Below are 11629 nucleotides of genomic sequence, written 5' to 3' on the forward strand. Positions count from 1 at the left end.
AAGTATTCTTAGTCAAGAAGACACTGCTATTGCCATTTTCTTCTTACAGGACATCGGTGAATTCCATAGTTTCTGGGAAGTTTAAACTGTTTTCCTGCAAAACACAATGGTATTATGGAAATATTGGCAGCAGAGTTAATCTATGGTAGTTTCCCCTGAGCACTGTGAAGGAATGAGCTGGGTTAGGGAGGACAGATTCAAATGGTTTTTCAGGTTTTTTAATAGCTGCTGTTGATATAGGGCTTTACTTTAGTGTATTTTCTATTATGCTGCCTTCTTTTGTGGTGACATATGGGATTTGTGCTCTATTAACCCTCCCAGGCATTCACAAGAAGGAGATTCTATGCCAATTTAAGACCCTCAGTGCACCATCTGCTGTCCAAGTCCTTTGGTCTAAGCAACAGAGAAGAAATGAACCTATATATTCATGCATTTGATTTTGTTTTTGTTTTCTGGTATTCAGCAAGTGGTGAGGAAAGCCTGCAAGCTCAGCCTGTTTTCAGTTTCAAGGAAGAAGGCTCCAACCAAATGTGCAACAAGGTAAAATCTGAGAAGCTTTCAGAGGCTATCAGGCAATGTACTCATCTGTTTGTTTACAGCATGGGTTTGCTGCAATGTGGGCAAGAACCATACCTTCTTAATGAAAATAAGTTTAATGGGAGGAAAGTGTGCTCCCATGACTGGAGCTGCTAACATTTGAGTGAGTCAGGATTCCACTGAGATAAGTATAAGATATTATAAGTATAGTACATATGCTAAAAGGGTGGAGGGAAGAAAGGTTGTATATGCAAGTCTTGTTCTGGTTCTTTATAATACTGAAATGAACAATTTGTTAATTTTACCATTCTTTCAGTATTTCTAAACCATATACATTAAAAAATTTCTATTCAGCTATCTCCACTAGTACTCATAACTCAAGTGCATCTAAATCTCTTCCAACATAGTTATGATTTTGAATCTTAGTAAGTCCAGCAAGACATTCCACATTAAACTTCAGAGCTATTTGTAAATTTAAAACTGCAAAAGTCCTCAGTAAATGTGAGAAATTTAGGTCTTCTTATCCACCAGAAAATAAATAAAAAACCCAAACCCTGATTCAAGTAATATAATTGAACTAGAAAAAGAAAAATTGTAAAAATCCTTGACATAAACAAGCTGAGAAAACCTTGAAGAGGAATTTGTGGAATTTTACACATGCTGTTTGGAATGGGTGTTGAAACTAAACTTATAGAGACTGGTGAAATGTAATATCAAAATAAGGTCATATCTATGATCTGACATGGAAGTACACACAACAGAAAATATCAATGAGAAGAGATAGTAAGGTTACCTGTCAGATCCCCCAGTTAGCAAGGTAGTGAGGGAAACATTTAGTTTTAAGCAAGGTTGTTCATTCTATCTAGTTTAGCAAAGCACATGCCTAAATTTAACCATGTGCTTTAGAGTTTTCTCTGAATTGGTTCCAATAACCTCTCTCTTTTTCATTATTTCCAGCTTGCCTTTAGTTGTCTCCTATGAATAAAAACTTTCTGCCTTACTTTATAGAGCACAGCTCCATCTACTCCAGATATGTAAACTTGGAAAATGACAAGCTACTAAATTAAAAAAAGCAAACATGAAGCAGTATAATACATTTTCTTTACAAATAGAAAACAAAATCAATACAACAGTCTCTGATCTATGTAATCAGTGGGTGCAGAAACTGGGTAGACGAATTCAGGCTTAAATCAGCAACGATAAACATCCCTATTTGAATGGGGAAATACATGCACAAAATTAAGAAAATAAAGTACAAGTGGGAGATGCCATTAAGATTCTCTGGGACATTCAGTATGTGAAGTATCCAGTATGCCAGGATGTTTTCTGAGTGCACCTGAAATATTAAGTACTGAAAGAAGAAACACCAATTTGAACTAAAACATTAAATACAGTAATTTCACGAATACAAGCCGCAGCAATTTGACAAAAATTTTGGTGGAAACCCGGAAGTGCGGCTAATAGTCGGGTGCGGCTAATATTTTAATAATTTTCTGACATTTACAACCCCAGACGTGCCAGCCAGAGTGCCGAGCCAAGCACCGGCCAGTAAAAGCCGGCATTTCGCAATTGTTACAGTGTTACCGTGTTGCCCTGGCTCCCTGCAGGCAGCACGGGGGACGGGGAGAGAGGCGGGAGAGCTCTCTTCTTCCCTCCTCTGCCGCAGCCCAGGGGAGGAAGGGGGGGGGGCGCCGCCATTGCCGCGGCTCCGGGAGCCGACGGGAGCCCTGCGCAGCCATTGCCGCGGCCCCGGGAGCCGAGGGGGGGGGGGGGGGGGCGCCGCCATTGCCGCGGCCCGGGGAGCCGACGGGGGGGAAGCACCGCCATTGCCGCGGCTCGGGGAGGACGCGGGGGGGCCGCGCCGCCATTGCCGCGGCCCGGGGAGCCGACGGGGGGGAAGCGCCGCCATTGCCGCGGCCCGGGGAGCCGACGGGGGGGGGTGCCGCCATTGCCGCGGCTCGGGGGGGCCGCGCCGCCATTGCCGCGGCCCGGGGAGCCGACGGGGTGGGGGGGCGCCGCCATTGCCGCGGCCCGGGGAGTGGGGGGGAAGTGCGCGCCGCCATTGCCGCGTCTCGGGGAGCCGGCGGGAGCCCCGCGCCGCCATTGCCGCGGCCCGGGGAGGGGGGGGCAAGTGCGCGCCGCCATTGCCGCGGCTCGGGGAGGAGGCGGGGTGCTTTGTCCGCGCCCGCCGCCGGCGCCACGGGCGCGGGAAAGCTCCGTCCCCGCCCGCCGCTGCTGCCGTAGGAGCGGGGGAAGCTCCGTCCCTGCCTGCCACCGCGGGGCAGCGCCGACCCGGGGTGACCGAGCCCAGGGGCAGCGGCGGCCGGCCCCGAGCGGCAGCACCGGGCTGGGCCACCTGGCCCCGTCAGCGGCCCCTAGCGGGCCGAGCCTGCACAGCCTTAGCTCAGCCAGTAAACCCCGCCCTGCCGCGGTTCTGTTACTAATTGCACGCGGGTCCTCGCTGCGAACGACAGAGCGGCTTATATTCGTGTGTGGCTTATCTATGGACAAAAACCGAAATATTTGCCAACACCCAGAGATGCGGCTTATACTCAGTGCGGCTTGTATTCGTGAATTTACTGTAATTATTTATCAAGTGTTACAGCTGAGAAGAAGCTACTTTCACATACTAACAGCAGATATCCTGCATTATTAAATAAGTGAAGGACCTAGTTATTACTCTTTAGGATGGGAAAACAGCCACCAATACTATTGTTTCTATTGCATATGGAGGGTCATCAAGGGTCTGCCTTCTCTGTTAGTTGAGCACTTCACCCTGCTTCTACTGTTGGCATCATTGTCTAAGATTAAAAAAGGAAATTATTATCAACAGTTCATCTCAGCTTCCTGCTGCCAAGAATTTGGAGGGGAAGAGTGTGACTCATGATTCCTGTGATTGCATTTTCTTTCTGAGATCAGAGAGGATATCATTAACTTGTCATGTAGAGATGTCTCTGGACTGTATTGTTCTATCATTCAGAAACTTACAAATGCAGCTGATAAGGTTTTTTACTCTGGCTAGTTACTGCAATGTACTCTTTCTTCTGAAAGTGGAAACTATTACATTTTCTCTTTCCTTCTCCAGTAAAGAACACATTTCTGTCAGAAATAAGAAAGAATGTTGATGAAAGTAACTATATTCTTGATGTTTCTGTGTACTGATTTTTCACAGCTTTTTCTTATTGAAACCTACAGGATGCAGACAGAACAGACAAATCTCTGCAAGGTCAGCTGCCTGGACAAGACTATAAGGATATCATTAGTAACATTTTGGACAGGTAAGTCTTTCAAATGAAGTAAAACTATTAAAATAAGTATTATGGATGAATTATTCTTATATTTCCAGCTCTATCCTAACATGGTATGAAAATGACAAAACACGTGTCTATTGGAATGCAGCTCCACCTGCAGGAAGAGCTGCTAAACAGCTTCCACACAACTAAGACAAGTGAATTGAAGCTTCCAGGTGTCAGGGCTAACAATTGAAAATTGTCATACATGAAAATGGTCTCTGTCTCTGAGAAACCTTACTTCCAGTCATTTTTGAGTAGCTTTTTATATAGAGTATGTTCTTACCTCTGAAAAAGCCCAACAAAAATCGCATATATAGTGTTTTTCAGTTGCTGTATTTGCAAACAATACTCCAGAAAAAATGCTACTACAACTTCTTGAACTTATGATCTTCAGAGTTCTGAATAATTCTTTAAAATAGTTGCTCAAGAAAGTGAGCACAAATAGATTAAACACAAAATCTTTCTATGGTTCAGATTATCAAAGGTCTTATCAAAACTTCTGCCACTTCAACATTGTTTTACAGGTCACAGAAATGTGCAGAATGTGAAAGCTGCAGAAGAGAAAAACAACAGTCTGAGTCAGGCAGCTGGAACAACGAAGATGATGTTATGCCCCACAGGATTCCTGTTCTACCTAGAAGTAATAATGAGAAAACTCTTGTTTCTTCAACAATACCAGCACCTCTAGATATGTACATTGAGAACAATACTACTCCCCTGTATACAAGCTAAGGATTTACTCTTTCAGTCTAAAAGACCAGGGCACTCAAGGCACATTTTTTACCATTGATGCATAAATAGGCCATCCAAACTTTTGTAACTCTAAAATGGGACATATACCATGAGGTCTCTCCTCTACCCCTTACTGTTCCCATAGAATTTCACAAAAATGTAAATTAAATACTTAAAAAATGCCGAATGAAGGGTCAAATTCTCTCTCAAGACTTTGTTCCCAGAATCACTGATTTCACCCCCCTATAACAATTTCATTAAAAACTCTAGAACTGATGTGCTTGAACATGTACTGAAGCACTTTCCAAGCTCAGGTGCCAAAGCCCCTCTGACACCAGAAGTATTTAAAGAATCTGCCTCATTGCTCCTTTATGAAAATTAATTTATGAAAATTAAGCTCCAAATGAGAATAATTTGGAAAGGAATCATACTGAGGATGCTGCACTATCTCTCAGATTCTGTGAAGTACAGATTGCTCTCTCTCCTTGCTTCTTCTCACTTGGTGCAAGCAATGAGTTGCTGATGGCTCTTATTAGAAGTAAAACACAGGTAATTCCCTCACACTACCAAGCCTCACTGGCCAGAAAACAGAAAATTATAATCAATCTATCATCTACTACCTGCACAGAGTTTGGGGTTCTTTAATTCCCCTTGATCTGGAAGGAGAAGTGTATGGGAAATAGTGTGCTCTGTCTGGAGTGGGGATCTGTCTTCACTGGCACTCTCAACTAGATAAAAGGAGCCCCTTTGAGGGTTAGAGAATGGAATGCAAACATAAAGTGTCTTGGAAGCTCAGGCAAGGCAGGGGCAAGTTGTAACCTGGACAAAAATACAGCAAGCACAACTCTATTGTAACAGAAATTAGTTAAGAGTAGTGATGGTACTTTACAAGAGGAAAGCAGAGCATTGCTTCTTGTCTTCATCTGGCAACAAACCCCTGGAACAGCTTTTCTTTGAGACAGCTGGTATGTTACCCTTTGCAAACCATAGCCTATGACTAAAAAACCCAAATTCCATAACTCCTCTGCCTCAAACCATTATTTTTTACATAAAAAGCTACTGGTTTTACTCAATATGGGAACAAAAGCTTTTCTATCACTCCAGTGAAGTAGTGATATTTCTGGAGATGCAATGTTTATCCATTTTCTTAATCTGTCAAGTACTGCATCAGAACTTACATTTCAGGATGAGCTAAGTAGTAAAACGGAATCCTGACTTTGGTGCATAAAAGATAGATAATACCTTGTTCTTGAAAGATAATGTGAGTTAAGATGAGAAGAAAAATATATTTGCTTACTTTAGGAAGGAAGAATTTGCTGTAATTATTCCTAGCAGTAGAGTTTGGCAATACTAATGGTCACGGAAGTGTTGAAAACATGAAGATGATTCTCTGTGAAAATATGGCCAGAGTCTCCTATACCAGTATAAACTACCATTAAAGTCTCCAATTCTGCAAGAACAGTTTATTTAGAACAGACTGTATTTGCAATAGTTGGATCTGCTTCCAAATAACATGAAATGTACTGCTTGTATCCATGATGTCGACTTATTCTTCTTTCTGCTGTGAACATAAGTAAGTTGCAAATATTTTCTTCCATTTTCTCACATTTCACTTCCACAATATAAGCAGCAAAGTATATATACATAATGCAGCTCTCTAGTTTTAAAGCCAAGATTCTGCACTATGAACAATGATAATTAAAAACTTCTTGGGTTTTTTTGTTGTTGTGTTTTGTTTTTGTGTTTGCTTTTTTGTTGTTGTTGTTGTTGATACATAGACAGAACCTTTGCTTCTGGAGAAGAACTGACTCAGTTAATTAACTTGAAACCATCACAGAGTGGAGTAGATCCAAGGACTGGCATAACAGGTCTTATTCAAGGCCTTCAGCTGCGGATTGAGAATCAAGAGGTGCTAAAGGAGTTTATGGTAAACTGTGATTACTTTTTAATATCTAACAATTCAGCACAGCTAAGAAAGTGACTTTTAATAACTTTCTGCATACTGTATGGGAGCTCAGCTTGTAGATCTTTACTGAATCCTTTATCTCTTTATTACTGCTGCCAGAATGGGGTTTCTACTCTGCTTTTGGGTAATAGTACAGTATTTGCATCTCTCTCTTTCCATGCATATCAGCCTTACACTGATTAGGAATCACTTTTGCCAGACTGACTTTTTCTTATTAGCCCCTCAGCTCTGTTGAACATCTACCTAGGAACTAGGAGCTGCACCTAAGCAAGAAATCCACGCTGCTAAGGATTCACTAGAATCCTTAGATTGAACTGTAGAAACAACTGAAAGGAAAATGTTCCACATAATGGAACACTCCACTCATCCATGGAACTCATTGCCACAATTTATACTTTTATGATCAGGGACTTAATGAAATGACAAAGAAAAAGCAATGTACCTCTGCAGATAATGAAAACATAATTACATCTGATTGCATATAAATAATGAAAAAAATGTAAAATTAGGAAGGTTTGTAAAATCACTTTTTTCTGAACATAAACAGAGTATGCAGTTATCATCAAATTCCCAAAGAACACATCATTATGTAATTCTTCAACATAGTACTGGTTTTTCCTTTAAAGGACATGCTCATTACCAGTGAAATGGATGGCTGTCACTTTTCCATAGTAACTCCAATGTTATCAGTTTTTCACACTTGACTTTACATCTCTGACTTTCTGGGTACAAAATCTCACAGGTTCAAGTGTATAGGATTTGCTGACATTCCCTGAAGGCTCAAGATCATGTATTAATTTTCATTCATTACATTCCATTACTGATGTAGGTATAGCTTACTTTGAGCTGAGTCACATATCTGCACAGAAAAAAGATCTAATAAGTGCTGGTTACCTAAGCCAGTGGATGTTTTATCTGAGTAAAAGCTGTAGTAACTAATGAAAGTGTGCAAGAGCTGTCACATATATTTCTGTTCATATAAATGTGTAGTGGCAGAATGTGATGGCTGAGCACTGTGCAATGCATAGCAAATAGGTAGAGGAATAAAAAAAGTCGAGGTAACACAAAAATGTGAATGAAATGCACTTGCACATTCCTGCTTCTGACTACACTGCATTCCATTCCCCTAAATTTGCTATGAAGTTCTTAATGACTGTATGATTTGCGCTTAATATCAGTGGAGCTGTTCCCTGTACTCATTACTTTCTCCATCACTGAAAATATTCACTATCATTATTGCATTGTCATAAGTGCAATAATTAGTGCTTTAGTCATTGTGTTATCAATCGTTAATGCTGACATTTGGCCAAGACACTATTCCAAACATCTATAATACAGCAATATACAACAGTGACTTGGAATGATGGGGTCTGAGGATGAAGGTTGGAAATATCACTTGAAAATGCAGAAATATTTTGCAGGGTGAAATAAATACAAAGAAAATTGCATTCCTTGCCTGGAAGTTTAGAGAACGACACACTGATTGTCTTCTGTAAGAAGTCTATTTTCCAGTCTTGGGTTATATACAGCAGTAAAGTTTGTTTACACTGACACTGTAAAAATTGTCTGTTGAGGATGTGAACAACATGGATTGACTATTTCTTTTTGATCCAGGCTTTAGAACATGTGAAACCAACAGATGATTGCAGAACTGGCAAAGCACCAGAAAACCAGAATAAAAACAGATACCGAGATATCCTCCCATGTAAGTATGCACAGAAATATATTTGGTGAACAAAGTCATCAGAGAAACACAAGCAAGCTTTCTGGACCTTTGATGTCTTTGTAAACTGCAACTACAGGAGAACACATGCAAACATTTGTAGCATCTCTATATATCAGTGATGCAGTATATATATTCTTAGAGGTTTTCCAGGTTTATAACACCAATATCTGGTGACAACATTCCTGCGCAATACATGAAAAGCAGCACTGGGTACACCATTTTGGAACACTGGAAAACAATTTTTTAGTAATTAGAAGGCTTTTCACAGTGTTACACAAGTACCTCAAGAGAAATAAAGCTGCAATGAAGCATACAATTTATCTGTGGGAATTCTTACTTAATATTAGTGCTACTAGTCCAATATATTCTAAAATCCATAGGCATACTTTTCTGGAGAGACTGAGGTTTCCTATATCCTGAGTGCTGGAGATGGCAGAACTCTGTTTCAGATGCACAACTGAAATAGCATCTTTCTGTTTCTGTACAGATGATAAGACACGAGTTCCTCTGGGAGAAAAGAATGGCTACATTAATGCAAGTTACATTAGAATGAATGTTGGAGAAGAGGAACACTTTTATATTACAACCCAAGGGCCTCTGCCATCCACTATGGATGATTTCTGGCAAATGGTCTGGGAGAGTGAATCAGATGTGATTGCCATGATGACAAAAGAAGTGGAGCTAGGGCAAGTCAAATGTCACCGATACTGGCCTGAATCTCCGTATAACTCTAAAGACCTGTCTAATTTCTGTCTCAGGCTACACAATTACCAGATTCTGGAATACTTCATAATTAGAAAAATAGAAATTACCAACAAGCAGGTAAGTTGACCTAATACTTTCATATATGATGAAATTGATTATGTAGTTTACATGAGTGGATACAAGTAATATTGTTTGCTTCTTCCATAATATGCACTCAGTATTTTCAGGGATGTAAAAATCTGAATAACAGAAATGAAATTAAAGTTAATGAGGTGGTTATTTTTTGCTCATTGCATAAGCAATGGATCCAATATTGTATACATTTGGACAAAAACTTCCAAAAGTGAGACCTCTAATAGTCACAGAACTGGTGTGTTCAGTGTTTTGAAGAATTTCTTACTGTTCTCATCAAATCACATCCACACAAGAGAGGATTCATATTCTCTAATGGTGGTTGGATGGAAAGAGGGGAAGCAGGTGGCTTTAATCCTAGAATTTAGAACAAATGATACTTTTTTTGTCCATGAAAAGACACTACCACACATAAAACTACAAATCTAGCAGCAATTTTTTAGAACCTTAACAAATACAGAATCCAGGTAGAAGAACATGGAAAACAGGGCAGGTATAAGTCCATCAGTCTTGTATGAATATTAAGTAAACCTTTGCAAAATTTATGTTGGACATATTCTTTAGTGACGTAATTAAAAAACTTGTGCCAGACTAAACTTGGTGCCTTTTCCATCAAGATAAAAATGTCTCAATTTGAGGAAATTCACCTTATTCCACTGAGTGTGAAGCATTGTAAAGCATTTGATAAGAGTCTTACCAAAAGACTATTAAAATGGCAAGATGGAACACCATATGTGATTGTTTCAATGAACATGTTAAGTTTGCTATGTTTGTACTGAACTAGCAGCAAACTACTACAGAAAGCCAGTTACTTCACTGAAATACATACTCATATTCAAATTCTTCTGACAGTAAAAATCCAGATAGTTAGCATTCAGATGTTAACATGGCTTTGTGAAATGGCAACAAGAAGTGTTGACTCAGGAAAATTCAATTAATATTATTCTTTTTTAATCTACATTTTATTTATTCTTGTAAGAATTTTCAGTTGGTTTGCATATTGAGTATCTAATCACAAGTTATTTTTTTATATCTGATGGCCATCAGATATTTACAGTTTTGCTAGTGTGGCTCTCATATTGCTACTCTTCTATTAGCAAAGCTTCATTCAGCTACAAAAACAGTTTTAGCAAACAGAACTGCAATGTTCTAATTTTAAAAATGTTTTTCTTTTTCCTTTCTAACCAACAAACAACACAACTACATCATTTCCAGGCAACAGAGTAACTTCCTTGTCTCATCAAAGTCATGTGAAGTACATTTCCTCGGCCTGTGTTTTTGAGTGCAATTCTTGGAACCTAAAGAAACTTTAATGGAGTCAAGTATGAAAAACTAAAGAATTATAGAGTAAAAAACAATTTTGAGAATGAAGGAAAATTTTCCTTGAAAATCAGTTTTGAGACTGATAGTTTTTAACTTTCTGGTCTCTCTCTTCCAGACAGAAGAAAAGCGCATTATAAGTCATTTGCAATTTACCACTTGGCCAGACCACAATACCTCCAAACTGGCTGAGCAGCTTGTAAAATTTATTTGTTGCATGAAAAAAGTTCACAGGACAGGACCTATTATTGCTCACTGCAGCACTGGCATTGGAAGAAGTGGAGTTTTGCTGTGTGTTGAAATTCTTCTCAGCCATATAGAAAAAGATTTACGTGTAAGTATCAAACAAGTCATTGTTAAGTATTCCAAACTGGTATGGATGTCATGTGGGCATCTTAGAACAGAATAAATCCTGTAACAATTCACCCTAACAAAATGGAATAAACCCAGCTCTCATTGTTTTAAACAACAAAGATAATAACTACAAATATACAATTTCTAAAAGAACTGTCACAGCTTCCCCATCTGATAATGCTTCAATCTTTCTTTCTAACTTGCATGTCAACCAAATATAAACTGTTCTCTTCTGATAGTTCAACATCAAGCAGATAGTGAGAGATTTGCGAGATCAGCGTTTTGGCATGATCCAAACTAAGGTAAGTTCTAAATATGCAACTAGATTATTTTTTTAAAAAAGCTTCAATGGTGCAGTTCCCCATGCTTTGATAAATCCGGGGCTGAAAATGTCATTTTAGTGCTCTCATTTGAGGAAAGTAACAGCCTTCTAGGGAAGTGGTATCTAGTTTTAAATATGAAAGCCTATCCCTTACTAAATAAGTGAAATAAAAGTGAAGCAGCAATATAGGACAGATAGCACACAACTCCCTTTCTTTTTCTAAAGCAAGAAGAAAAGCAAGTATCACAGAAACAGTGATTTACTATAAACCCCACCCAGCAAAATTACACCCTTAAGTTTAATTCTTGCTATTGCTGAGTTACCATCACCAAGTAAACCCTTCTACTCCTGAGCTAAACCCACTTCTGAAAATATTTTTCATAGAGAAAAAGACAAAATACATCTAACTCACCTTAGAGAAAACAGTTGGTGAGAATAAAAGCAGGAGAAATTCTTCCTATAGGCAAATATTTTAACACAGACTTTGATATATTTTTCTTCATGATTGAGCATGTGACTAAAATTAAGTAAACATATAACCT

At 39.3% G+C, this 11629-nt stretch overlaps 2 protein-coding genes across 4 annotated transcripts in view; one reads left to right on the plus strand and one right to left on the minus strand.

The window, feature by feature from the left end:
• The window catches only part of MAPK8 (mitogen-activated protein kinase 8), a 179974-nt gene that overhangs the window by 110300 nt on the left and 58045 nt on the right, over positions 1–11629 (minus strand). The gene's annotated exons all lie outside the window — the stretch shown is intronic.
• Positions 1–11629, plus strand: part of FRMPD2 (FERM and PDZ domain containing 2) — a 69890-nt gene that overhangs the window by 56793 nt on the left and 1468 nt on the right. Inside the window, exons 39-46 of the mRNA XM_033066302.1 lie at positions 464–540; positions 3733–3815; positions 4355–4470; positions 6341–6489; positions 8143–8233; positions 8742–9076; positions 10530–10745; positions 11005–11067. Coding sequence (XP_032922193.1) covers positions 464–540; positions 3733–3815; positions 4355–4470; positions 6341–6489; positions 8143–8233; positions 8742–9076; positions 10530–10745; positions 11005–11067 — 1130 coding nt within the window. The remainder of the gene's footprint in view (positions 1–463; positions 541–3732; positions 3816–4354; positions 4471–6340; positions 6490–8142; positions 8234–8741; positions 9077–10529; positions 10746–11004; positions 11068–11629) is intronic.

This window comes from Catharus ustulatus, chromosome 8 (assembly GCF_009819885.2).
Source record: "Catharus ustulatus isolate bCatUst1 chromosome 8, bCatUst1.pri.v2, whole genome shotgun sequence".
NCBI lineage: Eukaryota > Metazoa > Chordata > Aves > Passeriformes > Turdidae > Catharus > Catharus ustulatus.